This window comes from Zootoca vivipara, chromosome 10, assembly GCF_965207765.1.
Source record: "Zootoca vivipara chromosome 10, rZooViv2.hap1.1, whole genome shotgun sequence".
Classification (NCBI taxonomy): domain Eukaryota; kingdom Metazoa; phylum Chordata; class Lepidosauria; order Squamata; family Lacertidae; genus Zootoca; species Zootoca vivipara.
This window is the reverse complement of record NC_142593.1, coordinates 62,456,673-62,484,263: the sequence shown is the minus strand read 5'-3', so window position 1 is coordinate 62,484,263 and position 27,591 is coordinate 62,456,673. Positions and strand designations below refer to the sequence as shown.

Sequence of the window (27,591 nt, the reverse complement as noted above, 5' to 3'; positions counted from 1 at the left end):
TGTTGATGTGCATCATTCTCCCTAGGGAATTTCTGAGGCCATCGGAGTGGCCTCCCAGTGCCACCCATCAGAAATCTTAACAACACTGAGGGATTTTGGCCACTCCAGCTGTGAGGTAAGGGTGCCAAGGGAGGAGGGAGCATTGCAAGAGGGAGGTCAGCCACCCCCAGCCTGGTGCCCCTTCCCCATCCGTGTGCTTTGAATGGGAACTCCCATCAGCCCCTGACAGAGAGAGAGAGAGAGAGGGGGGGGGTGGTTTCAGCTGTAACCAGCTTTATAAAATGGATGGGGGGCATCGCGGGGCAGGGCAGCTGCCCAACTTGCTCTTGTGCAAGGGTTCTTCTGCCTTCTAGGAGTGCCTGCTGGCCACATTCAAGTGTGCTTTAGAGTAGACCCATTGAATTGAATGAACATGACTAAGTTAGGCCCGTTCCTTTCAATAAGTCTACTTGGAGGAAAGCAAAGTTGAGTCTCACTCTCTGTGTTCACCTCCATATATTTGTAAACGATGTGAATTAATGATTACAAAGGCATAGTAACTGCGTGCGGATCTAACAGTTCCGTAACCTGAGGGGGCCTTGGGGTCATTTGCCCCTGACTTGTGGCGATCACACAGGGATCCCCTGTAACTTCCTGACAGGGGTTTTAAAGTGAACGCAAAACTTACGTTTATTTCTTACAGAGTAACAAGCGTATGGTTTCAAAGATGTTGTTCAGTCAATATATTAACGTAGGTCCTATACCTTCCTATACCTTCCACCCAACCAGAACTGCCTAGGTTCTGATCGGATCCTTTCAGATGCTGACTGTCACTGACTCAGGTTTACTTTCTCACACAGCTTAAAGTTTAAACCAACCCACAGACTCCCCTCAGCTCAACAACCACAACACTCTCCCCTCCCCTCCCCTCTCCCCTCCCCTCCTCATCTCCCCTCTCCTCCCCATCTCCCCTCCCCTCTCCCCTCCCATCTCCCCTCCCCTCTCCCCTCCCATCTCCCCTCCCCTCTCCATCTCCCCTCTCCCCTCCATCTCCCCTCCCCTCCCCTCTCCATCTCCCCTCCCCTCCCCTCCCCATCTTCCCTCCCCTCCCCTCTCCATCTCCCCTCCCCTCTCCATCTCCCTTCCTTTCCCCTCTCCCCTCCCCTCTCCCCTCCCCTCTCCCCTCTCCTCTCCATCTCCATCTCCCCTCCCCTCTCCATCTCCCCTCTCCTCTCCATCTCCCCTCCCCCTCTCCATCTCCCCTCCCCTCCCTTCTCCCCTCCATCTCCCCTCCCCTCTCCCCTCCATCTCCCCTAAACTCCCCCCCCCCCGCACCAAGACTTGTCTTATACTCTTGTTGACTCCGCCCCTGGGTTCTCATTGGCTATACATTTATCCCTTTCACACACATACTGGGGATTACATCACTCTCTTCATATGCAAATGCCACACCTTCCATTTAACATCCATCAAGTGTTACTTCAGACGCCCCAGACAATGGTTAATATTCACTGTGATTTGTTCAAAGGAGCCAGTTTCCTAATCCATGGTTAGAAGTTGGCTTGTTTCAGTTAGCCTTTGTTAAGATTAACCGCAGTGTGTCCTGGTATGGGCATCACTAAACTGTGGTTAGTTAAACATGGAGGAAAAAGCTTCCCGTCTCCTTTTTGCAACTGTGCTAGTGGAGAAGGGAGCAGGAGCCGATGAGACCAAGGCTCATTCGCACAATCCTCAACCATCGTTTATCACGGAGGTGACCCAAATGGTGCCCTCCAGATGCTACAGGCTGCAGCTCCCATCCCTCCTGACCAGTGGCCGTGCTGGCTGAGGCCAATGGGAGCTAGAGGCCAAAACATATGACCTCTGGACTTTATTGTTCCATCGGAATGCAGCCCTGAACTCTCTTGTGCTCTGCCATCCAAGAGAAATGAAACCCAGGAGTGTCTTGCCCCTCGATTTTTTCTGTGAGTTGGGAAATGACAAAGGACATTTCCCAACCCTCCCTATGGAGAAGAGGTGCAGATTCACCTGGTTCATTGTGATTTTTAAAAAGCAGCTCCCGTGGAAAAGAGCACCAGTGGTCAGTCTACACTTCTCACTGGTTGACTGACCGAACCCAAAGAGAACTCCTTCATGGTTCCTCATCATCCTGGGGGGGAAAGGGACCAGTGGGGTGTCACAGGGTTCTGTCCTGGGCCCGTTGTTGTCCAACGTTTTTTTAACAAATGACCTGGACAAAGGAATTGAGGGGATGCTCAACAAATTTGCAGACGACACCAAACTGGGAAGGCTAGCCAGTGCTGCAGAAGACAGAATCGGGATACAAGATAACCTTCACAGATTGGATTGCTGGGCCCAAACTCACAAAATGAAATTCAAGAGGGTCAAATGTCAGGATCCACATTTAGGCAGGAAGAAGCCGATGCACAGCAACTTACTGACTACTCAGATTTTCCCAGCTGCTAAGAGGTCCCAACTAAGTGGTGGTTTGCCTCCTATTGCGATGAAGGTTTCCAAACTCACTTTCGCCACCCTTTCCCTCCAGAAGACAGGGGAGAGGAATGGCAGTCTCACCGTCATGCTTTCCTATGGCCAAGTGGCTCTTGGGGCGCGGCCAGAAGACCTGCTGCGCTTCATCGAGGTCATCGTGGAAGAGCTCCTCTTCCAATTCCAGAACACCAGGAAGGTATGGCTCTCCTTTCCCCACAGATTCCTGTTGTTCGTTCTCTCGGCTATACCGTACTTTTCCATGTATAAGGCAAGGTGGGGTTTTTTAATTAAACAATGATGTTTACAAACGGAGGTCATCTTATACACAGATAGTGCATAGGGGGGACGTGGGATTGGATGCCGCTGGGAACTGGAGATGGTCAGCGACTCTTGTGCGTGTTCTTGGTGGCTGCGGCAAGGGCTGGTGTTGATCGGCTGTCGCTACAGCAATTGGGTGGGCGATTGGTGGCTTCTGCCAGTGAGGGAACAGACAGACAATAGGTGGGCTTTGTGACGCGGACGAGTGGCAGCGTAGGTCCGGCGGGTGAGCGATTTTTGGAAAAAACCCCTAAAAAAGCTGAACAACTCTGGGTAACCTTCCCCCCCCCCCAAAGCTCAGCCACTCTGGGCAATTTCCCTCCGTTTTCTTAATTTGGAATTCCCCATCTTATACATGGAAAAACCCAGCACATCCTGCCTTTCTCCTGTCATAGGACTCCAGGAGGTGTGCCACTGTTTCCCAAGTGGTCACCATCCTGGCACTGAGCAGACCTCCTGAGCTCCGCCAGGGTCCTAGCACCACATGCCTCCAGACTGTGCCCTAGGGCAGAGTCTCTGGCTTCATCCCCCGAAGGGTTGGAGCCTGGGGGGTATACTGACTCCACACCTAGGACCAAATTGGGTATTAGAGTGGTACCTTGCTTCTCAAACTTAATCCGTTCCGGAAGTCCGTTCTAAAACCAAAGCGTTCTAAAACCAAGGCACGCTTTCCCATAGAAAGTAATGCAAAATGGATTAATCTGTTCCAGACTTTTAAAAACAACCCCTAAAACAGCAATTTTACCTGGATTTTATTATCTAACAAGACCATTTCTGGGTTAGGCTTAGGGTTAATTTTAGGATTGGGTTAGTGTAAGGGTAAGGATGGTCATCACAAACACTCTATTCCAACAACACAAGAGACGACTCTACACATGGATATCACCAAATGGATAGCATCGAAATCAGATTGATTATATTCTCTGCAGCCAAAGATGGAGAAGCTCTATACAGTCAGCAAAAACAAGACCTGGAGCTGACTGTAACTCAGATCATCAGCTTCTTATAGCAAAATTCCAGCTTAAACTGAAGAAAGTAGGAAAAACCACTGGGCCAGTAAGATACAATCTGAATCAAATCCCTTATGAATACACAGTGGAAGTGAGGAACAGGTTTAAGGATTTAGATTTGGTGGACAGAGTGCCTGAAGAACTATGGATGGAGGCTCGTAACATTATACAGGAGGCAGCAATGAAAACCATCCCAAGGAAAAGGAAATGCAAGAAAGCAAAATGGCTGTCCAACGAGGCCTTACAAATAGCGGAGGAGAGGAGGCAAGCAAAATGCAAGGGAGATAGGGAAAGATACAGGAAACTGAATGCAGATTTCCAAAAAACAGCAAGGAGAGACAAGAGGGTCTTCTTAAATGAGCAATGCAAAGAAATAGAGGAAAACAATAGAATGGGGAAAACCAGAGATCTGTTCAAGAAAATTGGAGATATAAAAGGAACATTTCGTACAAAGATTACCATAATCAAGGACAAAAGTGGTAAGGACCTAACAGAAGCAGAAGACATCAAGAAGAGGTGGCAAGAATACACAGAGGAATTATACCAGAAAGATATGGAGGTCTCGTACACCTCAGGTAGTGTGGTTGCTGACCTTGAGCCAGACATCTTGGAGAGTGAAGTCAAATGGGCCTTAGAAAGCATTGCTAATAACAAGGCCAGTGGAAGTGATGATATTCCAGCTGAACTGTTTAAAATTTTAAAAGATGATGCTGTTAAGGTGCTACACCCAATATGCCAGCAAGTTTGGAAAACTCAGCAATGGCCAGAGGATTGGAGAAGATCAGTCTACATCCCAATTCCAAAGAAGGGCAGTGCCAAAGAATGCTCCAACTACCGCACAATTGCGCTCATTTCACACGCTAGCAAGGTTATGCTTAAAATTCTACAAGGCAGGCTTAGGCAGTATGTGGACCGAGAACTCCCAGAAGTGCAAGCTGGATTTCGAAAGGGCAGAGGAACCAGAGACCAAATAGCAAACATGCGCTGGATTATGGAGAAAGCTAGAGAGTTCCAGAAAAACGTCTACTTCTGCTTCATTGACTATGCAAAAGCCTTTGACTGTGTCGACCACAGCAAACTATGGCAAGTTCTTAAAGAAATGGGAGTGCCTGATCACCTCATCTGTCTCCTGAGAAATCTCTATGTGGGACAAGAAGCTACAGTTAGAACTGGATATGGAACAACTGATTGGTTCAAAATTGGGAAAGGAGTACGACAAGGTTGTATATTGTCTCCCTGCTTATTTAACTTATATGCAGAATTCATCATGCGAAAGGCTGGACTAGATGAATCCCAAGCCGGAATTAAGATTGCTGGAAGAAATATCAACAACCTCCGATATGCAGATGACACAACCTTGATGGCAGAAAGCGAGGAGGAATTAAAGAACCTTTTAATGAGGGTGAAAGAGGAGAGCGCAAAATATGGTCTGAAGCTCAACATCAAAAAAACCAAGATCATGGCCACTGGTCCCATCACCTCCTGGCAAATAGAAGGGGAAGAAATGGAGGCAGTGAGAGATTTTACTTTCTTGGGCTCCTTGATCACTGCAGATGGTGACAGCAGTCACGAAATTAAAAGACGCCTGCTTCTTGGGAGAAAAGCAATGACAAACCTAGACAGCATCTTAAAAAGCAGAGACATCACCTTGCCGACAAAGGTCCGTATAGTTAAAGCTATGGTTTTCCCAGTAGTGATGTATGGAAGTGAGAGTTGGACCATAAAGAAGGCTGATCGCCGAAGAATTGATGCTTTTGAATTATGGTGCTGGAGGAGACTCTTGAGAGTCCCATGGACTGCAAGAAGATCAAACCTATCCATTCTTCAGGAAATCAGCCCTGAGTGCTCCCTGGAAGGACAGATCGTGAAGCTGAGGCTCCAATACTTTGGCCACCTCATGAGAAGAGAAGAATCCTTGGAAAAGACCCTGATGTTGGGAAAGATTGAGGGCACTAGGAGAAGGGGACGACAGAGGACAAGATGGTTGGACAGTGTTCTCGAAGCTACGAACATGAGTTTGACCAAACTGCGGGAGGCAGTGCAAGACAGGAGTGCCTGGCGTGCTCTGGTCCATGGGGTCACGAAGAGTCGGACACGACTAAACGACTAAACAACAACAAGGGTAAGGATTAGAATTAGGGTTTGGGTCAGTGTGACTTTATGTTTCCTTGTGGTTTTGATTCAATCTTAATTTTATAAAATCCCTTATTTTAGGACGAAGCTCTGAAAAAGTGCCTTCTGAAGACAACCATTCTAATCACCAAGGCACTTGGGCAGACGAATGGTGAATTGGTCATCTTCCCGCACAAAGCGGAGCTCACCACCTGCATTATTGTGAGTAAAAAAGAAAAAGAGGGGGATCTCCTGGGGGTTTTTTTAGAGCGTTTTTTAATAGGTGTTTAGGTCTAGCTCGGGTGGCGCTGTGGGTTAAACCACAGAGCCTAGGGCTTGCCGATCAGAAGGTCGGCAGTTTGAATCCCCACAATGGGGTGAGCTCCCATTGCTCAGTCCCAGCTCCTGCCAACCTAGCAGTTCGAAAGCACGCCAAAGTGCAAGTAGATAAATAGGTACCGCTCCAGTGGGAAGGTAAACGGTGTTTCCGTGCACTGCTCTGGTTCGCCAGAAGCGGCATTGTCATGCTGGCCACATGACCTGGAAGTTGTACGCCAGCTCCCGGCGATGAGCGCCGCAACCCCAGAGTCAGTCATGACTGGACCTAATGGTCAGGGGTCCCTTTACCTTTACCTAGGTCTAGCTCTGGTAAAATATCAGGGTTGCAGGTTCTGAGCATCTGGCCCCAAACCCTTTCTGGGTGGTCACATTCTGCTCCAAACCCTCTTGAAAGGCAGCCCTACATTGTGGCAACCTCAGCAGGATGTCACCAGCATCTAAGTAAAAGAGGCTAGGTTCTCCCAGGAGGAGAGGGCTCTCGATGGCTACCAGCCATGTTTGCTATGAAGCCACAGGCGGGGAGAGGGCTCTTGTGCTCATGGTCTGCTCCCTGCTTTCTCACAGACGTCTGGTTGGCCGCTGTGAGAACAGGATACTGGACTAGATGAGCCATTGGCCTGGTCCAGAAGGCTGGTCTGATGTTCTTATGAGGAAAGATGGATCTGATTCCCAGGTCCAGGAAGCCCACTCTCCTCCCCTAGGAGGACCCACTTGCCAATTGCAAAGAAGGTGTCAAGTGGGCTGGGCTGGAGAGGGAGCACAATTCAGGGCTTGGTGTGGTGGTGGCGGCAGGGATGGAGCCTCCAGGTCTCTGACATGCTGCTGTGTGCTTCCCCACCACAGGACATCATCAAAGAGGAACCAAAAATGGCAGTCCTCCAGCAGGCCATGGAGACCATTACCCACATGGCGTAAGTACGGGGAGGTAGTTCTAGTCTCCCTACAGCTGGTCACTGCCCCACCTATTCCTGGCATTTCCCTTGCCATACCCTGAAATTGTACCCCTTGGACTGCTGGGTGCTGATCATTTCCTCTCCCCTTCTTTCTCTTTCTTCTTCAGTACATTTAGACCACCGCTGGTGTCCCAGCTCCGCTCACAGCTGGCACAGGAGGGCATAAAGAAGATCTTTCCCCTGCCCTCCTGGAAGGTTATCAAGATGAAAGCTGGGACTCCGAATCAAGGAGCAAAGACCCAGGTGACTGGACCTTCTACTTCTATTTGTAAGCTACAAATAATCCTGCCAGGCTTTAACACTTGACCAGGCTTCCTCAAACCCGGCCCTCCAGATGTTTTTGGCCTACAACTCCCATGATCCCTAGCTAGCAGGACCAGTGGTCAGGGATGATGGGAATTACCAGTTAGTCTCAAAACATCTGGAGGGCTGAGTTTGAGGAAGCCTGCGACTTGACCCATCACAATGATGTAACCAGAGACTTTGGGTGTATATTTTTTATTTTAATCAGGTTTCCATATTTATTGCATTTGGCTAAAATGCATCCACGGATGATTCCTGCATGCCTGCATTTTGAGACTCTCATGCCTCCCTCCTAGGCTGCATTTAATTTTGTTTGTTTGCTTGTTTGTGTATATGCTGCCCATCAGACTGGGTTACTCCAGCCCCTCTGAGCGACTTCCAACAAATTAAAACACAGCAAGACATCCAATATTTAAAACTTCCCTATGCAGGGCTGCCTTCAGATGTCTTCAGAAGGAAGTATAATTATGTATCTCTCTGACATCTGATAGGAGGGTGTTCCACAGGGTGGGCCCCACCACTGATAAGGCCCTTTGCCTGCTTCCCTGTAACCTCCCTTCTTGCAGTGAGGCAGCTGCCACAAGGCCTTCTCAATAAACAACAACAGCAGCCCCCACTGAAGATTTGATTGCTATGGCAATGGAGGTTAGGGCCAAGGACGAGAGTTAGGGCCAAATGGTTTGGGATACCCCAAGGAAGTTGAGCCTAGTGTGGAGTCCCTAGCTGGATCTGCTGAAGCTGGCTGTAATTCTCTTGATTCTGTGTGCCATTTAAAAGGTGTTCCCTCACCTGGTACAGAAATAAAGTCTTGCCACAACAGCCCCCCCTCTTTTCCAAGGACCAGGCATAGGGAACCCGAGGTGCTCCAGAAGCAGAACCATAGAATCGTGACAGGTGGCCATCCAGCCTCTGCTTAAAAACCTCCAAGGAAGGAGGGTGCTGTTGAGCTCACTGGGCCATTGGTCATTCTGAAAAGGGGATGCTGGACTCCAAGGCTCCAGAGCACATGGGATTTCCACGGGGGTCTTCAGCTTTTAATTCCTTTTGCTTCTCTCCTTTCAGGACTTCTATCAGCAGATGGTAAACACTTGCGTAAACATGCTCACCAGCTTGGTGTCGGAGGCCCCGTCTCTGGAGACGCTGCAGGATATATTAGTGGTAAGGGAGCCCCCAAGGGGACGCGGGTGGCGCTGTGGTCTAAACCACTGAGCCTAGGGCTTGCCGATCGGAAGGTCAGCCGAAGTGAAGCACACGCTTAGGAGTTGAGCAGGTGAGCCATGCACGGAGCACGGAGAGGCTCCTTTGATTGGCACAATATGCAAAGCTAGGCAGATACATTTCCGACTGTGACCTTTACACATCTTCCACTCATGAGGCCGTGGGATGATGGCATCAAGTTATTTTGGCACCCATTTCCACTGCCTCATTTCCCCCTCGACCACTGTCAACGGGAGACGTCAGGGAAAGCAGAAGGCATGGGAAAGGTCATGGCGTACAGGCCAAGCTAAGGTCGGATCTAGCATATGGCATTCAGACGGTTGCGGCTCGTCTGCGGTCGGGAGTGTGCTCTGCCGCGTGGAGGCCAGGCCCTTCCATCACCTCCCCTGCTGTGAAGTGTGCTTCATGCCTGGCGGCCATTACTACGGTACATCTCCCCCTTCCTTTCTATCCAAGCATCCGGCCGTGCGCTGTGCGTGAAGACGGGCATACTCCAAATTGGAGGAGTTAGCAATGCCAGGGGCCAAAACTGCAAAGGCAGATATGACCAGAAATCGAGATGGGCCATGACGCGGGGACTGGAGCGAACCCTGCAAAGTTGTAAAACTGAGGGAATACATTGCATAAAACAACACCAACAGATAAGGCAGGCAATAATCTTAAGGGCATAGGTGGAACTCCTCCAAATCATGGTCCCTAATCTCCCTCAAGGGGATCCACAGAGCCTAGGGCTTGCCAATCAGAACGTCCGCGGTTCGAATCCCCGTGACGGGGTGAGCTCCCGTTGTTCAGTCCCAGCTCCTGCCCACCTAGCAGTTCAAAAGCACGTCAAATGGGGTGGGTCATTTAAAAAAAAATCGCAAATGTTTCCTCCCTTGATCTTATCTTAGGCGTATGGTATAAACATAGTCAAATTTCAAATTTGGGACAAATCAGTTAATATTTAGACCCTGCTCCTACAGATTGGAATTTTGCCTCACTACGAGCGATAAAAACATAGGAATTAGACTCATTTAATTCTCAGTATGTTAAATTGTGAACTAATAAACATAAATTTTAGGTTTTATGTAGAGCAATAATAGTTGCATACTATTATTTTCTGCACTCTTTATTTATTTAAGATAAAACATGTTGATAATTTACATGGAAAACCAATGGTTTTCAAAAAATTATATGGAGCAATTAAGCAAACAGTGTACTAAACAAGTAAACATAAACAATAAAACGCCACTCATATGATGTGTTATGTCAAAACATCACATTATACTTAATTACTTGGTATAAATTGTACTAAATGCTTACAGTTTGTGTAATTAATAAAATTATGCCTTATGCAATATATACATTGTACATGTACAACATATTATATCATGCTAAAACTATGCTTTTATGCATTACACTAAACGGCTATTTTGGTGCAAAGTCCTTCTTTGTCTCTTGTTTTGGGAATTTAGAGCGGTTGTTCATTGTTGTTTTGATGGTAGCATCACGTCTTTTCTCTCGAATAACTATCCTAGATGCTCTAGTAACCTCCTTCACTCCACGTTCAGCCTTCCATGTGATGATGATGATTTCTCTCCCGCAGCACACAAATGCCTGGATAGATTCCCCAAAGCTTTACGAGCGGGAAAGAGCTGTGAAGACCACTGGCTTTCTCATGAAATATGTTTCCCAGCATTTAGAGTTTGATGTGAGTGACCAAGGCTTCATGCTGCCATTTCAGATTTATTTATTTATAATGTATTACATTTCTATACTGTGGTACCTCCGGTTAAGAATTTAATTCATTCTGGAGGTCTGTTCTTCACCTGAAACTGTTCTAAACCTGAGGTACCACTTTAGCTAATGGGGCCTCCCGCTGCCACCGCGCCTCCACCGCGCAATTTCTGTTCCCATCCTGAAGCAAAGTTCTTAACCCGAGGACTCACCATGAACTCACCTCCCTCATTCTCTTATAATGGCATCAAGGCCTACCTGAGAGGTTCCAGAACTGAAAAAAAGCCCTTGCCACCTTTGCCGACTGAAAGCATGCCAGACGGTCAGTTCCCCAACACAGGAGCCAGATGTATGGAGGAACGTGACTCATAGAAGTAGAAGGCCCAGGGATCGCTCGGAGTGTTGAGAACGACACAATCAATTTGAAGTGCTCTCCCTTAACATGGAAGACGAAGAACAGACTCCATTTGAAGATCTCTCCCTCGTCACAGTTGATCAGAAATATGAAGACGAGCAGTAAAGTCAGTCCTCTGGGAATATGCAGGTAACCTTGGAAGGGACAGCACATGGAAGAATCCTAACCAAGCCTATGAAGAGGCGTCTAGTGGTGATAGGGGATTCCCTACTGAGGGGTACAGATGTCTCGAGAGGTGTGCTGTCTCCCCGGGGCCAAGATCAAAGATGTAACAGAACGGCTGCAAGGAATCATAAAACCCACTGACAAATACCCCTTCCTTTTGTTCCATGTGGGAACCAATGACACTCCAAGCCATAGCCTCCAGAAGATCAAAAGTGATTATGAGGCTCTGGGCAGGAAGTTGAAGCAATTAAATGCACAAATTGTCATCTCATCTGTCCTCCCAGTTGAACGACATGGCCCAGGGAGAGAGGGGAAAATAGGGGAAGTGAACAACTGGCTTCGCAAATGGTGCAAACAGGAACGGTTTGGATTCTTAGATCACAGTCTGCAGTTTCTTGAAGATGGGCTTCTGGCAAGTGATGGGCTGCACCTCACAAGGGTTGGAAGGAATGTTTTTGCCATGAAACTCAAAAACCTCATCAGGAGGGCTTTAAACTGACATATGGGGGAGGGAGACAGTGGTCCTGAAGGTAAGAGTCTATCAAGTTCTGAAGATGATCATCCAAATGTCAAGGACCAAATGGAGCAAAAAGCACGCAGACCTAGTGGGGGGAGAAAAATATCCTTAAATAAGAGACATGGGGGAATAATCAATGGTCTTCAATGTCTGTATACTAATGCACAGAGCATGGGAAATAAACAAGATGAACTTCAGCTCTTGGTACAGCAAACTAAATACGACATAATAGGCATCACTGAAACCTGGTGGGATGAGTCTCATGATTGGAATGTAGAAATAGAGGGATACAATCTATTTCAGAGAAATAGACCAAACAGGAAAGGAGGAGGAGTAGCGTTATATGTCAGGGATGTGTATACCTGTGAAGAGATCCAGGATTTAAAACTTCAAAGCCAAGTTGAGAGTATCTGGGTCAAAATTAAGGGAGAGAAAAATAACTGATCTCATTGTGGGAGTTTACTATAGATCCCCAAGCCAAACTGAGGACACAGATGATGCCTTCCTGGAACTGATGGCCAAGCATTCAAAAGGAAGTGAGATAGTAGTAATGGGGGATTTCAACTATCCTGATAATTGTTGGATGTCAAACTCAGCCAAGAGCATAAGGTCGAACAGATTTCTCCCTGGCCTTGCAGACAACTTCATTGTCCAGAAAGTAGGAGAAGCAACAAGAGGATCGGCCATTTTAGATCTGATCCTAACCAATAGTGATGACCTGGTTAGTGGGGTAGAAGTGGCAGGATCAATAGGTGGGAGTGATCATGCTCTTCTGGAGTTTATTATTCAGCAGAAAGGAACAACCAAGCATACTAAGACTCAAATCCTAGACTTTAAGAAAGCCGACTTCAGAAAACTTAGGGAAACGCTGGGCGAGATCCCATGGACAGAAATACTAAAAGGGAAGGGAGTTCATGATGGTTGGGAGTTTGTTAAAAGGGAGATATTAAAAGCACAACTTCAGGCAATACCAATGGACGGTGCCTAAAGAAGCCAGGCTGGCTATCAAAAGAACTTTTAACTGAGTTAAGATTTAAAAGGGATATGTACAAAAAATGGAAAAAGGGGTAAACCACCATAGAGGAATTCAAACAAATAGCCAGCACGTGTAGAGACAAAGTCAGAAAAGCTAAAGCACAGAATGAACTCAGGCTTGCTAGAGAGGTTAAAAGCAACGAAAGGGGCTTTTATGGGTATGTCCATAGCAAAAGGAAGAACAAGGAAACAGTGGGGTCACTTAGAGGAGAAGATGGTGAAATGCAAACAGGGGACAGAGAAAGGGCAGAACTCCTCAATGCCTTCTTTGCCTCAGTCTTCTCCAAAAAAGAAAACAATGCCCGACCTGAAAAATATGGAGCAGATGATTCAGCAGGGGAAACACAGCCCCAAACAAGTAAGGAGGTAGTACAAGAATACTTGGCTAGTTTAGATGTATTCAAGTCTCCAGGGCCAGATGAACTACACCCAAGAGTATTAAAAGAACTGGCAGAGGTGATTTCAGAACCACTGGCAATAATCTTTGAAAATTCCTGGAGAACAGGCGAGGTTCCAGCAGACTGGAGGAGGGCAAATGTTGTCCCTATTTTCAAAAAGGGGGAATCATAGAATCATAGATCAGGGTCAGAAATCACATAGGTCAGAAATCACCTGGAATACTGTGTCCAGTTCTGGGCACCACAGTTCAAGAAGGGTACTGACAAGCTGGAACATGTCCAGAGGAGGGCAACCAAAATGGTCAAAGGCCCGGAAACTATGCCTTATGAGGAACGGCTTAGGGAGCTGGGTATGTTTAGCCTGGAGAAGAGAAGGTTAAGGGGTGATATGATAGCCATGTTCAAATATATAAAAGGATGTCATATAAAGGAGGGAGAAAGGTTGTTTTCTGCTGCTCCAGAGAAGTGGACACGGGGCAATGGATTCAAACTACAAGAAAGAAGATTCCACCTAAACATTAGGAAGAACTTCCTGACAGTAAGAGCTGTTCGGCAGTGGAACTTGCTGCCAAGGAGTGTGGTGGAGTCTCCTTGTTTGGAGGTCTTTAAGTGGAGGCTTGACAGCCATCTGTCAATAATGCTTTGATGGTGTTTCCTGCTTGGCAGGGGGTTGGACTGGATGGCCCTCGGGGTCTCTTCCAACTCTAGGCTTCTATGCTTCTTGCTGGGCTCTGTGGGACGAGGGCTGACTGTGCATCTCTCTCTCTGTCTCTCCACCTCCTAGATATTCCAGGATTTCCCCCTTCTGGGGCAGTTGGTGGCACTTTTATCCCTGCACCTGGCAGACAGCGGGAAGGAGGTTGGGCAGCAATCCGCGGAGGCCTTGTACCACCTCCATTACATACTGATCGCCAAAATGGGTGAGTGGGATGCTGGGAAAGGGGGTGTTTCTTGCAAGCCACAGGGTGGGAGATCTGTAGCCCGACAGAGGCTGCTCCAACTCCCAGCATCCCTGAGTGTTGCCCATGCTGGCTGCCGCTGGGGTTGATGGGAGTTCAGGAGGGCCAGAATTCGTGCCAGCACTGGCCTAATGCAAACACCCCATTGGCCAGAGACGAGAGGGCAGTTTGAGGGGAGGGATTCACTGCTTAGGAAGATAAGAAAAGCCTTCTGGACCAGACCAGTGGCCCAGCCCAGCCCAGCATCCTGTTCCCACAGGGGATGGCCAGATGTCTGTGGGAAAGCAGAATTTGAACTCCAGAGCTCTTTCCCCTTCTGGGGTTTCCAGCAACTGGCCTTCAGAAGCATTGCTGCCTCTGACCGTGGAGGCGAGCAGAGCCAGCATGGCTCATAGCCCTGGGCATAGCTGCCAAGTTTTCCCTTTTCTCGCGAGGAAGCCTATTCAGCATAAGGGAAAATCCCTTTAAAAAAGGGATAACTTGGCAGCTATGGCCCTGGGTAGCCTTCTCTCCCATGAATTTGCCTCATCTTCTTGGAAAGCCATCTTGGTCCATGGCCTTCAATGCCTCCTGTGGCAAGGAGTTCCAAAGTTTAGCTGTGCGCTGCAAGAAGAAGGACCATCCTGAAACTTCAGTTTCAGTTCTCGTGTTAGGAGGGAGAGAGAAAAAGCTTTCTCTCTCTCCACTTTCCCCTTGCCATACATTGCATCTCCTCTTCCTCGCCCTTTTTTAAAATGGAACCCCCCCCCCAAATGCTGCAACCGTAGAGCTCCATAGCCACCCCAGTCCTTTTGGTTGTCCCCTTCCGAACCTTTCCCCGTTCTGAATTATATTTTTTGAGGTAAAATTGATAATCTTTTTCTTGGCTACAGTGGGAAAGCTGGAGGTATTGTGCAGGGAGCCCTAATGCTGTGTTCTTTTGCATGCATATCCCCAACCCTGACCCCGTTTAGCTAAAAAGGTGGAGATGAGGCAAAAGAACCGGAAAGGCAATGCGGTGAAATGGTATAGAGAAGACTTCTTCATCCTTGGGCCCTCAGTCTTCTACAATGACATCTCCAAAGTGGCCAAGGTAGGTGTGGCTTTGGGGACTGTTTCTTGCTAAGTCCGCAGCCAGCTCTCGGTTAGCAGAGGTTGGTCCATTCAGGCCAATGGGGCCCTGCCCCACCAACCTCCTCAGGCAGCCCCCACCACCTAGGGCAGGCTTCCCCCATCCCTGACCACTGGTCCTGCTAGCTAGGGATCATGGGAGTTGTAGCAGTGTCATAAGCAACTTTAGATGGGGATTGAAAATAGCAAGGCGTCACCCGAGTCTTAGTTTTGTTTGTTGTAAAATCTTCCAATTCCTTAAATAAACACAGAAATAGAATCCGAATTGGAGAGTTGGAAGGGACCCCGAGGGTCATCTAGTTCAACCCTCCGCAAGGCAGAGTGGAGATGTCTTTCACTTTGTTTGGGCTACTGAAAAGTGGTCAGATGTGGAGCAGAAGAAAACTCCCTCTTCTTTCTTCTTTGTGCCAGGCCTTTGGGGAGCACCTCACGCCGAGCCAGGTTAATGAAGTTGTGCTGACGGCAATTGACAACTTGGCCGTAGAAGACCGAGCCATCTCGCAGGCCGCGGGAGTCCTGCTGAGTTCCTTCCTTGAGGAATGCGGGATGGACATGGAAGATGTAAGGCTCCAAATGGAGGCGGGGGGAGCAGGATGTAGAATTTGCTTGTTTCTAGGGATGTAAGAAGGCATCTGTCACGGTGGCCGGAGTGGGCTACTTCAGAGTAACGACTCTACACAGCTCTGCATTTTATCTTTTATTGGTGCTGAGTATTTACAGTGCTAATGGCGGTGCTATTTACAAAGACACATCTGCTCAGCTTGAATCAGAACCTCCAAGTGGCTTTTGGCGCGTCTTGCGCCAGCATAACAACTTGGGGAGACCCATCCTCTTCCCCCGACGCTTTCTGCGCAATTCCGGAGTTGGGGGGACGGGTCTGCCCCCCTTCCTTCCCCCTTCCTGTCCCACCTGGGACGATGGCTCTTCTACCCTGCCAGAGCCTTGGACACCACTTCCTGTTTCCCCACTTGAGCTGGAGCTTTCCCTCTTTTCAGCCTCGCTCAGGGCTGGGCTGGAACTCAGGAGGGGAGGGGCTTCGCGATACCCCTTGTCCCTCACATCCACCCCCCTCCCAAGCCCCCCTTCTCCCCTCCCGAGAGGCTGCACGGGTGTCGGTGGTGACTGAAAGCCTAAAAACTCCGTGCTGTCCGAGCCGGTTGGTGTGAACACCTCCCCCCAGTCCCGTTGGCCCCCTCCTTCCTCCTGGGAAGACGGAAAGCCCAAAAAGTCTGTGGCCTCAGAACTGGTGGGGGTGAAAATCTGCTGCCAGTCCACCTCTTCTCCTGACTGGATGGACCTCGGAGATGCCCATATCTCCTCCTCCGTGTCCTCAAACTCTGCTTCCCATCTCCATGGTGAACTGCTTTCCCCCTCCTGTGCTTCCTCCTCCTCCCACTCCCGTTCCATGTGCCAGGGCTTGGGCCTGTGTGGGAAGAGGGCGTGGAATTATTCCACTAAGAATTCCTCCTGTATCTGGGTGGCTGGGACCCACTCATTTTGGGATGGCGGGGCGTCCTCCCATGCCATGAGGTACTCCAGGCCCCCCACCCCCCTTCGTGAATCAAGGATGGCCGTTGCTTCATTGAGTGGCTCCCTGCCTCCTCTCTCCCCCCCTCCCTCGGGGGGCTGTTCGCTGCCTCGGAACCTGCTACTTTCCCTGTACGGAGACAGCAGCGATCTATGAAACACTGGGTGCACCCTCATGTCCTCTGGCAGTGCCAACCTGAATGCCACCGGGTTGACCTGTTGCGTGACCGTAAAGGGGCCCAACCTTCTGGGTGCCAGCTTCTTGCACCTCCCTCTGGTGGGAAGGCCCTCCGAGGACAACCAAACCTTGTCCCCCACCCTGATGACCTCCCCCGGTCGCCTGTGGCGATCAGCCCCCTTCTTGTATGCTTCCTTGGCCCTCTCCAAGTGTTCTCTGAGCTGCTGGTGCACCGTCTCCAGTTCCTCTGCCCAATCCTCTGCCTGTGGGCCCTCCTCCTCCTCCTCCCCCTCCCTCTCTGGGAAAGATCTGAGGTCGCGCCCATAGTTGGCCTTAAAGGGCGACACCCCTGTGGAGACGTGCACTGCATTATTGTAGGCAAATTCTGCCAGTGGCAGGCGATCCACCCAGTCCGTTTGTCTCTGGCTGACGTAGCATCTCAGGTACTGCTGCAGAATGGCGTTGACCCTCTCCGCCTGTCCATTGGTCTGCGGGTGTCTAGCTGTCGACAAGCTGACCTCCACCTGCAGGAGGTTCATGAGCCGCCGCCAGAACCTGGAAACAAATTGGCGGCCTCGATCCGAAATAACCCTTAAAGGTAATCCATGCAGTCTGAAGACGTGGTCAACAAACAGTTTGGCCGTCTCTTCTGCCGAGACTGCCCTGGCACACGGTATAAAATGGCACATTTTGGACATGAGGTCCACCACCACCAACACTGCGGTCTTGCCCCTGGAAGAAGGCAGGTCTGTGATGAAGTCCATGGACACCACTTCCCACGGCCTGTGCGGTGTGGCTAATGGCTCCAGCAACCCTGCTGGTGGTGCTCTGACCACCTTTGCTCGCTGGCAGTTGTCACAGCCCTTTACATAGTCCCGAACATCCTCCCGCACCCCTGGCCACCAGAAGTGTCTCATGACTAAGTGAGTGGTTTTGTCCCTTCCAAAATGACCCGCCGTTGGGTTGTCGTGCATCTGCTTGAGGACCTTACCTCTGAGCTGGGTGGTGGGCAGGTACAGTGCACCCTTGTAGAAAAGCAGCCCCCTGCGTTCTGCAAAGTCTTTTGCTTGCTCCCTCCCCCCTCGCAGCTCTCTGAAGATGCGGGTGGCGAACTCATCTGCTGCCGTCAGTGCTGTGAGTTCTGCCTCGCTCACCACTGCTGCTCCGCAGGACCATGCCGACGGGGGAAACACGTGTCGGGGTGCTGGTGGCAACTCCTCCTCCATGTACTCTGGCTTGCGGGAGAGGGCATCCGCCCTGACATTCTGCTCCCCCGGTATGTAGTGGATGGAGAAGTTGAAGTGCGAGAAGAACTCTGCCCACCGTATCTGCCGCTGGTTGAGCACCCTGGCCGTTCTCCAGAACTCCAGGTTCTTGTGGTCCGTGCACACCTGAATGGGGTGCTTGGCACCCACTAGGAAGTGCCTCCAGTGCTGGAACGCAGAATGGATCGCGAGAAGTTCCTTATCAAACACCGTGTAGTTGCACTCTGGCTGGGTCAGCTTTCTGGAGAAGAAGGCACAGGGTCTCCACTCTCTGTTGGCATCCAGTTGCAGCAAAATGGCTCCCACAGCTTTGTCTGAAGCATCTGTCTCAACGCGTAGGGGCGCATCCTGCACCACGTGGAACAAGTTCTGGTCTGAGGCGAACACCCTCTTGAGGCTCTTGAACGCTGCTTGCGCCTCTGGTATCCACCTGAACTTCTGCTTGCCTCTCAGGCAGTCAGTGATGGGGGCCGTAACGCGAGAGAAGTTCTTGATGAACTTCCTGTAGAAGTTGGCGAAGCCTAGTAGGCGTTGGGCATCTTTGCGTGTCCTGGGGCTGTGCCAGTCCAGGATGGCCTGCACCTTGTCCTTGTCCATCGCTAGCCCCTTGTCTGACAGCTTGTAGCCCAGGAAGTCCACCTCCTTGGTGTGAAACTTGCACTTCTCCAGCTTCACATACAGGTGGTTCTCCTTCAGGTGCTGCAACACCTCCCTGACATCCTTCACGTGCTGTTCCGGGTCATTGGAGTAGATAAGGATGTCATCTAGAAAGACCAAGCAGTTCTTGAAGAGGAGGGACCCCAGGACGTGGTGCATGAAGGCCTGGAAGCATGCTGAGCCCCCTTGCAAACCGAAGGGCATCACCAGATATTCAAAAGAGCCCAGCGGCGTGAACATCGTGGTCTTCCACTCATCGCCTTCCCGGATCCTGATCAAGTTGTACGCCCCCCTCAGGTCGAGCTTGGTAAAGATCTTGCCCCTGTGTGCCGCTGTCAGGAGATCGTCCACTCTGGGCATTGGGAAAGCCACTGGCTCTGTCACTGAATTCAGGCGTCTAAAATCCACCACAAGACGGCGCTGTTGCGTGTCTTTCTTGTCCACCCAGAAGACCGGGCTGCCCCCTGCTGCCTTGCTTTCTCTGATGAACCCCCGCCTGAGGTTCTTGTCTATGAACGCACGCAGATCCTCCAGTTCCTGATCTGACATGGCGTACAGCTTGGCTGGGGGTAGCGTGGCCCCTGGCACCAGGTTGATCTGACAGTCAAAGGACCTGTGAGGGGGTAGGTGGTCGGACTCCGCTTCGCTGAAGACCTCCTGCAGGTCCCAGTACGGTTTGGGTATCGCCTCACCCCCCTTGACGTGCATGGTGGCCACCGTGGCTATGGGAGGCCCCTCCCCTGGTTGGCGCTGCATGCAATGTTCCAGACAAAAGTCCGATCCAAACGTGATGCATCTCTGGTGCCAACTGATGGAGGGGTCGTGGCGCGCCAGCCAGCTCATGCCCAAGACGATGGGGGGGGTCTGAGATGGTGGTGACGTTGAATGCCAGTGTCTCTGAGTGCCTTCCCACTGTCATTCTCATGGGGGGGGGGTCTGGTGGGTGATGGCCCCTCCCAGCAACTCCCTGCCGTCTATGGTGGAGACGTGCAGGGGAAAATCCAGCTGCAGAAGTTGGATCTGGTGCGCTTCTGCAAAGTTTCTCGAGAAGAAGTTGGCCGAGGCACCACTGTCGATTAACGCGAGGACCGTCAGGGGATAGCCATTAGGGAGCGTTAGCGTCACTTCTAGAACCACCCCTGCTCTGGGGGGTGGGTGGGCTGGTGCTGCTCCTCGCTGTGCGGGTGGGTGGGTTGGGGCTGTTGTTTGCTGCTTGCGCCTGGCTGCTGCCCCTTGTCTCCTGCAGCCAGGCTGTCTCGTTTCCCTGCTGTGGTGCTGCGTCAGTGGGGGAAGGCACAACCGTTCCCGCCTTTCCTTGCCACTCCCTGCGATGTGGGCAGTCTCTGACGCGATGCTGGGGGGAGTTGCAGAGAAAGCAATTCCCGCCTCTTCCCTCCTTGCGTCTTGGCGCCGCCGGGGTTTGAAAAGCCCCCGCGCGCGCTCCTCCGATCTCCATCGGTTCCGGCTCTGGGGCTGGCGTGGGCTGGGCATGGGGTGGGCCCTGGGGCGGGGCTGGATGGTGGGATCTGTCTTGGGAGCGTGGGAACCAAGGTCTGTTGGCGCGCGCTGTTTGTTTGTCGTTCCATCTGGATTCCTGCCTCACCCCCACCGCCAGCGCCGCTTTGCTCAGCTCATCCATATTCTTAGGTTTAGGACCTCTTGCTAGTTCATCCTTCACGTCTGAGTGCAGCCCCAGATAGAAAGCTGACTGCACAGGATCGCTGTGCAGATCCCACCCCAATTTGTGCACCAGCATGGTGAATCTCGCCCAATACTCTCTTACTGTCAATTTTCCTTGTGTTAAATTATGCAGCTCCTCTTTAGTGGCTTCCATTTCACTGTCACTTGCATACATGATTTTTAAAGCTTCTAGAAATAATTTTGCATTCTTCATGCAATCATTCCTTTGCGCTATGAGTGGTCTGACCCATTCGCGGGCAGCCCCCGTCAAGTGCTCTATGATAAAGGAGACTCTGTGTGCGTCATCTGGGAATTCTGCATCATGCAGTTCCAACGCGTAAGTTATCTCCGTCTCAAATCCTAGGTACTCTCTCGGGTCGCCGCTAAACTTGGTGACTAGGGTCTGTCCCCTCCTCACTTGGACTAGCTGGGGCTGGGGCACCCCCCCACCTCTCGCAGCTCTTTCCTCATCCAGTTTTTTCTGTAAGTCCAACACCATCACCCTTAGCTGCTTCTCAGTCTCATCTTTCGCTCTCACCTGCTCTCCCAGCTTGTTCAGCTCCTCCCGCGTTCCTCGCGCTTCCTCCTGAGCGGCAAGTAATTGCTGGTGTGCCTGCGCTGTCAGGTTCTGTAATTTCTGTAATTCCTGTGCCGCGGCTTCGGCTTCCAGCCTCCACTGCTCAGCGTCTTGCGCGCTCATCGCGGCCGCTCCAAAGTAGCCAGAAAGACTTGGAGGTTGCTGTCACGGTGGCCGGAGTGGGCTACTTCAGAGTAACGACTCTACACAGCTCTGCATTTTATCTTTTATTGGTGCTGAGTATTTACAGTGCTAATGGCGGTGCTATTTACAAAGACACATCTGCTCAGCTTGAATCAGAACCTCCAAGTGGCTTTTGGCGCGTCTTGCGCCAGCATAACAACTTGGGGAGACCCATCCTCTTCCCCCGACGCTTTCTGCGCAATTCCGGAGTTGGGGGGACGGGTCTGCCCCCCTTCCTTCCCCCTTCCTGTCCCACCTGGGACGATGGCTCTTCTACCCTGCCAGAGCCTTGGACACCACTTCCTGTTTCCCCACTTGAGCTGGAGCTTTCCCTCTTTTCAGCCTCGCTCAGGGCTGGGCTGGAACTCAGGAGGGGAGGGGCTTCGCGATACCCCTTGTCCCTCACAGCATCGGTTTGCCTCTGTTTCCATTCTGCTGCAGTTCGGCTTCCAAAAACCAACCACCATGTTTTTTTATCTCGCTGTCTGCTATGACAGTACAGTGGTACCTCGGTTTAAGTACACAATTGGTTCTGGAAGTCTGTACTTAACCTGAAGCAAACTTTCCCATGGAAAGTGATGGAAAGTGGATTAATCCGTTCCAGATGGGTCCGCCGAGTACTTAAACTGAAATACTCAAACCGAAGCATACTTAAACCGAGGTATGACTGTATTTTAATTTGTCAATGCAAAGGAAACACAATGTGAGCAACACAGAGGTTCATGGACCGTGCTATTGCAAGGTGCAGCTTCCTAACTTAACAGGAGAGATGAGTTAAGCCGGCTCTTTGATCTGTTTTATATTTCTTCTCTGGTTCTCTTTTGTAAGCTATTTTGAAAATCTAAATACATGTTTTCAAACAAACAAATAAACAAATAGTCATTTCTTTCTCATCCTGGTATTAAAAAAAATAAAAATAAAAATTTCCACAATTTCACATAAAATTCCAATACATAATAAATTTTCCTTTCTTTTTCCTACTTTCCATCCCATTTTCCATGCTGTTTCTTTATTCTATCACATTGCTGCACCCTTACTTCCCTCTTTTGTATCATAGCAAAAATACAATAATCTCTCATTATTTCCATTGCTCAGTTCAAATCCTGCTTGCGGATTTGTGATATTATAATATTTCTTCAAATAGTCCTCAGAAGACTTCCATTAAACATCAAACAGTCGTGGTGAAGTTCTCTTATTTTAGCTCCCAGCTTTGCTTATCCATTCTTTTGAACTTCTTCATCTTTCCATTTCTGTGCATAGAGAATCCTAGCTGCTGTAGTTAAAGACACAAATAACTTAACCGTCTTTGGGGGAAATTCTGTCCCTAGAACCCCCAAATCTTCACTTTTGTGTTGTTTCTTTTTCTTTGGGGAGGGGGTATAAACACTCTGAACATCTTTTTTATCATTTCCCCCAAATCCCTCGTTTTCTTTCAGGTCCACCACACTTTCTTATCCCGGTCTTCTTCTTTTATCTTCTTCCAGCTGCCCATGGTTGTAAAGGAGATTTACAACCATCTCCTGAGGATCCCAGACTCCCGGGCAAAAGAAGAGGCTCTCATGGCAGTCGTCAACCTCGCCACGAAGCGTCTGAACCCAGTGGTCGACAGCCTCTTGGACTGCTCGATGGACTGTGATGAGTAAGGATCTCTAAGAGATGACCGTGTTGCGGGGGATAGATCCATTTTGCCTGCAAATCTCAGGATGTCTCAGATGCCCTGCATAACCTCGATCCGCCAAGCCAGGCCACAGCCCATCAGCCACGGGTGGGGATTTCCCAACTCTGTGGCATCTCCCAGGTTTTTGAAGTAGAGTTGGCAACTTTCTGCCCTCGGGAAGCTGCTTCCTCTGTGGGAAAAGCAGTACCCACTGTGGCTCAAACCTCTGTTCAAGATTCAGATGGAAGCCATGCCAGGTTTTCTACACTCACACACACACACACACTCACACACCCCTTCTGGACAGTTGCGAGGGACAGGGAACAAATTCAGTTTGGGTCACTTTGAAGTGAGAGCTTACATCATTTGCCGTTTCCAAAATGAGAACTGTCCTATTTCAAAATTCACACTATTCTGAATTTTTCAATGCAGTTCTCCAGTCAAGTAACACACACACAAAACACACACACACAAAACACAACACACAAATGCATGAACTGGTGGTGGAAATAACATATAGGAAGACATAAAATTAGGGGAGATTGCTTTGCAAAAGGTATATCTGCCAATGTGCAAAGTTTTCGTGATGTGGAAATGGGGAGGGCTAAATTTAAGGGGTTTCTTCATTTATATTTATTTATATTGAATCTTGTACTTGCAAAAAATTGTGCTCCGAGTTGAGTTGTCATTTCTTTCTTTGGTAATGTATGTGCAATGTAGAGAAAACAGAAAAGGCCTGACTTTTTTTAAGAAACGGGGGGAAATAAAAATTCTCTTTTGAAAAATTGCAGACAAGCTGCAGCCATCTGGAAGGCCTTGGCGGCCAATGCGTATTGCCGCCCCAAGCTGCTGAGACCCCTCCTTCAAAGGCTACAAAATGAAGACCCCAATGCAGAGGTCACTTACAGGCGACGCAGCACTTCTGTCATGCCAATGGTGGTACGAAGCCCCTCCGTTTCTCTCTCCTGGGTTGTTCTTGAATGGGAGCTGGATGGGGCTGGGGGCTTCTTGCAGGGGGGGGGGTGTTCTGCTTAGCAGCATCTTAGTGGTCCATCGCTGTGGGGCAGGAAAGGCTCATCTGGTAGCAGGGGGGGGGGACACCTGCTGATTTCTAAGAGCAGGCCGGGATATTTTGGGGTGTCCGCAGTCCTTCCTAAGACCCATCGAAATATAAGAATGGAGAAATAAGAAATATAAAGAATTGGCAGCAGAAAAGAGAAAGCAAGGGGGCCTGGGGGGGGGTCTTCTGGAGCACAGCCCTGGCTCAGTGGCAGCGCACCTGCTTTGTATGAGAAGGGCCCCAGCATCTCCACGGTTGGGTGTCCCTCGCCTGAAACCCTGGACAGCCACTGCTAGTCAGCGTAGACAATACGGAGAGAGATGGAGCAGGGGTCTGGGAGATCTTGGCCTGAACGCTGTTCTCCTGTCCTTTTCCCTCCAGGCTACCAACGTTTTGTGCTGGCTGCTGTCGCTACCTGAGGCTGGAGCTATAGTGGAGGACAAGTTCGGCCACCTCCTGCTTGCCCTGGCCACCCAGCTATACTTCTTGCTTGGGGCGAGCAGAAGAAGTATAGCTGGCCCCCGCCTCGACCCGCTGGCGTAAGGGACCTGCTAATACATTTGGGGTGGCCCTCCCTCCCTTCTCTCTCTGGGCGCTTGCAAGCCTGACCCGTGGCCGTCATGGCTCAGCCCTCACCAAAGAGATAGGCTTCATTTGGAGATGGAGGCCCTGCTTCCCCAAGCCCTGTGCTCTTCAGTCCTTTTGGAGCACAACTCCCACCAGCCCCAGCCAGCGCAACTGGGCTGAAGATGCGAGTTGTTGTAGTCCAAAACATCGGAAGGACACTAGGATGGGAAGGGATGTTGGAGACTCTCCCGCCCGCACGATGGATGGGCTGATTGGGGTGCCATGGAACCTGAAGTCTCCATCACGTGCTGGAAAGATGTGGGAGGGAGGCTGGGGGAGCTGGGGGTTGTGGCTGGATCCATCAGGCCAAGCAGCTCAAGACTGCAAGCTGCCAAGGACCTCCAACTCCCCAGGTGAAGCTACCCATCATCGGAGGCCCCTCTTCATGTGCCTCCTCCACGAGAAGTCCGGCGGGTGGGGCCTTTTCTGTGGTGGCTCCCCATGAGTGGGACGCTCTTCCCCAGGGAGGCTTGCCTGGTGCCTTCCTTAGATACCTTTAGATGCCAGGCAAAAAGGTTCCTCTTCAGTCCGGCCATGGGCGGATTAACACCCGACGCCCTTTCCATTGCTCGGCTTTGTTCCGGCTTCTATGATTTCTTTGGTGCTTTTTATCTTGTGTTTGCCCCGAGATCTACGGGTGACGGCAGGATACAGTTTTTTTAATGGATAAATGAATAAATAGAATCTTCTTCATTCTTTCCCTTGATTCAGGACCACTGTGCAGGCCCTGCAAGACCTCATCCGCACTGGTGGCTACGCCAAAGAATACAGCACATTGCGGGAGGAAAGGTGCTGGGAGATGCTGGCAAGTCCAGGAGGCTTTTTCCAAGGCATTCGTCTTCTGATAAGGTAAGTTGGTGAAAAGGGCTGGCAGGGGAGGCCTGCTTTCTGGGAAATGGGGATCAACTTACTCTTGATTTCATGAAATGTGTATGCTGTTTGATTGTAATAAAACAAACAAACTTCCAAGAGATTAAAAGAGCCATGAGAAAAACTAACCAGATGAACATTTGCACCAGCTTTCGAATCATCTGGGTAGGCTGGTCTCAACAAGAATGTTCTTACAGGGAAGGTGTCTGTTTGCTCTCCAAAGTTGAGGTGCTGACACACTCCATGTTCTTACAAACGCAGAGCAGGCATTCTGTGGTGCCTGAAATAGTGCCACTTCCGCCAATCGAAGAGGTCGAGTGGTAATATTATGACCATTCCATGGATTCTCCAGGAGGCATTTCAATGTCAGCCTGTAGATCAGCTGAAACAAATGGCCAAGGCAGGAATAGGCTGCGTCCTGAAAAGACATCTCTCAAGCGTCACAGGCCGGGCGGGGTCAAGAGGGAATCCCCCCCCCCCTTTACCACTCTCCTCTACATCCGTTTGCATTCACCAGTGTTTCCTAAGTCGAACAGGGCAGACCAGATCCTGCCTGCAGGGGGGTTGGAATGAAATCCGGAAGAGCAAATCTGGATTCTGGGGTTGGCTCGAAAGAAACACTCTTGTTTTGCACCCTTTAGATCTGGGCTGTTTCCTGCCGGCTCAGAGTTAGGCAGGAGCCTGGACCTTCCCCTTCCCCTTCCCCCTGTCTTCAGCAAACTCTGCTGGTTTGGAGATTGATTTGCAGGATACTGCCCTGCACTCTCAAGCATCCCTGCCTTGACAGATCTAGCTACCGTAGATAGAACTTGGGTGAAATTGGAGAGGAGCAGAGGGTGGGCGGGGTGCAAGTAAGGAAGTATTATTATTATTATTATTATTATTATTATTATTATTATTATTATTATGCCAGCTTCAGGCTTCTGCATCCTCTGATTTTGATGTTTCAGGACCTTGTTCACATGCTCCAAAGTGCACCTCAGAACGACTTTCAAACAGGCCAACGACTACTTGCACCGCCTGGACGCTAAAGAGAGGGCAGTTGGGATGGCCTTCTTCTCCGAGGTGAGAGTCGGAAACGGGGAAGGAAGGCCTGCAGGCGCTCCTGCTTTGAACCTCTGTGTGGCACACAGGGCTGGGCTTGGGCGGCTGCAGCCTCTTCTCCTCCCATGGGCGTACCCAGCGAGGGGCAGGGGGGAGCTGCCCCCCCAGAAGCAAAAAACAATTACCGTATTTTACGGACCGTAACCCGCACTTTTCCCCTCCAAAAACTGAAGGGGAAAAGTCGCTGCGGGTTATGGAAATCGGGCTGTTTTCGCCCCCTCTGAGGCTGCAGCCAACGACAGGGGGGAAGGGGGGAGGGGGGAGGAGCAGCCTGAGCTGGGGGGGGGGGCGGACAGGAGCTCCTTCCTTCCTTCCCCCCTCTTTCTTTCTTCCTTTTCTCTCTCTCTCTCACCCCTTCCTTCCTTCCTTCCGTCTCTTCCTTCCTTCCGTCTCTTCCCTCCCTCTCTCTCTCTTCCCCTCTCTTGCCCCCCCCCCCTAGTTTTGATCCTGGGTATTACCTTCCTCCTTCTCTCTTGGCTAAGTATTGGCTTGGTAGCTGTTGTGAGAGTAGCCCAGTGGGGGTGTGGGGGTGTTTGTGTGTTCATTTTTATTATCGCTCTGCAATTCTTTGCCCTATCTCCGCAGAGTATTGTGTGCTGGCTGCTTGCTTTCGTTGGAGCACATGGCCGGTCACTGTCTCCTCCACTGCCTCTTTTCTTTACTTGAGTCTGGGGGATTCCCTGCCTGGGGGGATTCCTTGCCAGCAGTTGCCCTGTCCTCTGGGGGGGGGGGGGAGTGTTGGAGCTATGGAGGGGAACGCTAGTATTTCAGCCTCCTTTATTTTTGGATTCCTACAACTTTTAAGCAACTGTGCACATATTCAGAACTGGCAATTCCTTGGGAGGGGGTCTCCCCACATTGTTAATTTTTAAGTTGCTCTTGGAGTTTAAGTTGATTTTGGTTTTTTCCTAACCTTGAAGCATCTTTTTTTCTCCCCTTTAGCTATACTTTTTACCGTTTAATTTTTTTCTTCCCACATTTTTTGTTACCATTACAGTATTATTCTTACTTTTACTTTTTAACTTCATTAAAAGAGAAAAACCCTTTCCCCCTCCCCCAATATCAACCCTTCTACATCACTATTATCACCCCATCTCCCACTTGTAAGACATAGACTCCCCCCTTCATTTTATACACCTTTACTCATCTCCTCCTTATCATCCTCACCT

The 27,591-nt window shown here is 50.1% G+C and overlaps 1 protein-coding gene across 1 annotated transcript in view; it reads left to right on the top strand.

Annotated features, from left to right (window-relative positions):
- The window catches only part of LOC148684498 (maestro heat-like repeat family member 5), a 439,917-nt gene that overhangs the window by 61,023 nt on the left and 351,303 nt on the right, over positions 1 to 27,591 (top strand). Inside the window, exons 4-16 of the mRNA XM_088652738.1 lie at positions 26 to 139; positions 2,528 to 2,665; positions 6,012 to 6,131; positions 7,092 to 7,159; positions 7,309 to 7,444; positions 8,567 to 8,662; positions 10,308 to 10,412; positions 13,753 to 13,888; positions 14,881 to 14,999; positions 15,449 to 15,598; positions 22,589 to 22,743; positions 23,553 to 23,700; positions 24,203 to 24,360. Of these exons, the coding sequence (XP_088508864.1) occupies positions 26 to 139; positions 2,528 to 2,665; positions 6,012 to 6,131; positions 7,092 to 7,159; positions 7,309 to 7,444; positions 8,567 to 8,662; positions 10,308 to 10,412; positions 13,753 to 13,888; positions 14,881 to 14,999; positions 15,449 to 15,598; positions 22,589 to 22,743; positions 23,553 to 23,700; positions 24,203 to 24,360 (1,643 nt within the window). The remainder of the gene's footprint in view (positions 1 to 25; positions 140 to 2,527; positions 2,666 to 6,011; positions 6,132 to 7,091; positions 7,160 to 7,308; positions 7,445 to 8,566; positions 8,663 to 10,307; positions 10,413 to 13,752; positions 13,889 to 14,880; positions 15,000 to 15,448; positions 15,599 to 22,588; positions 22,744 to 23,552; positions 23,701 to 24,202; positions 24,361 to 27,591) is intronic.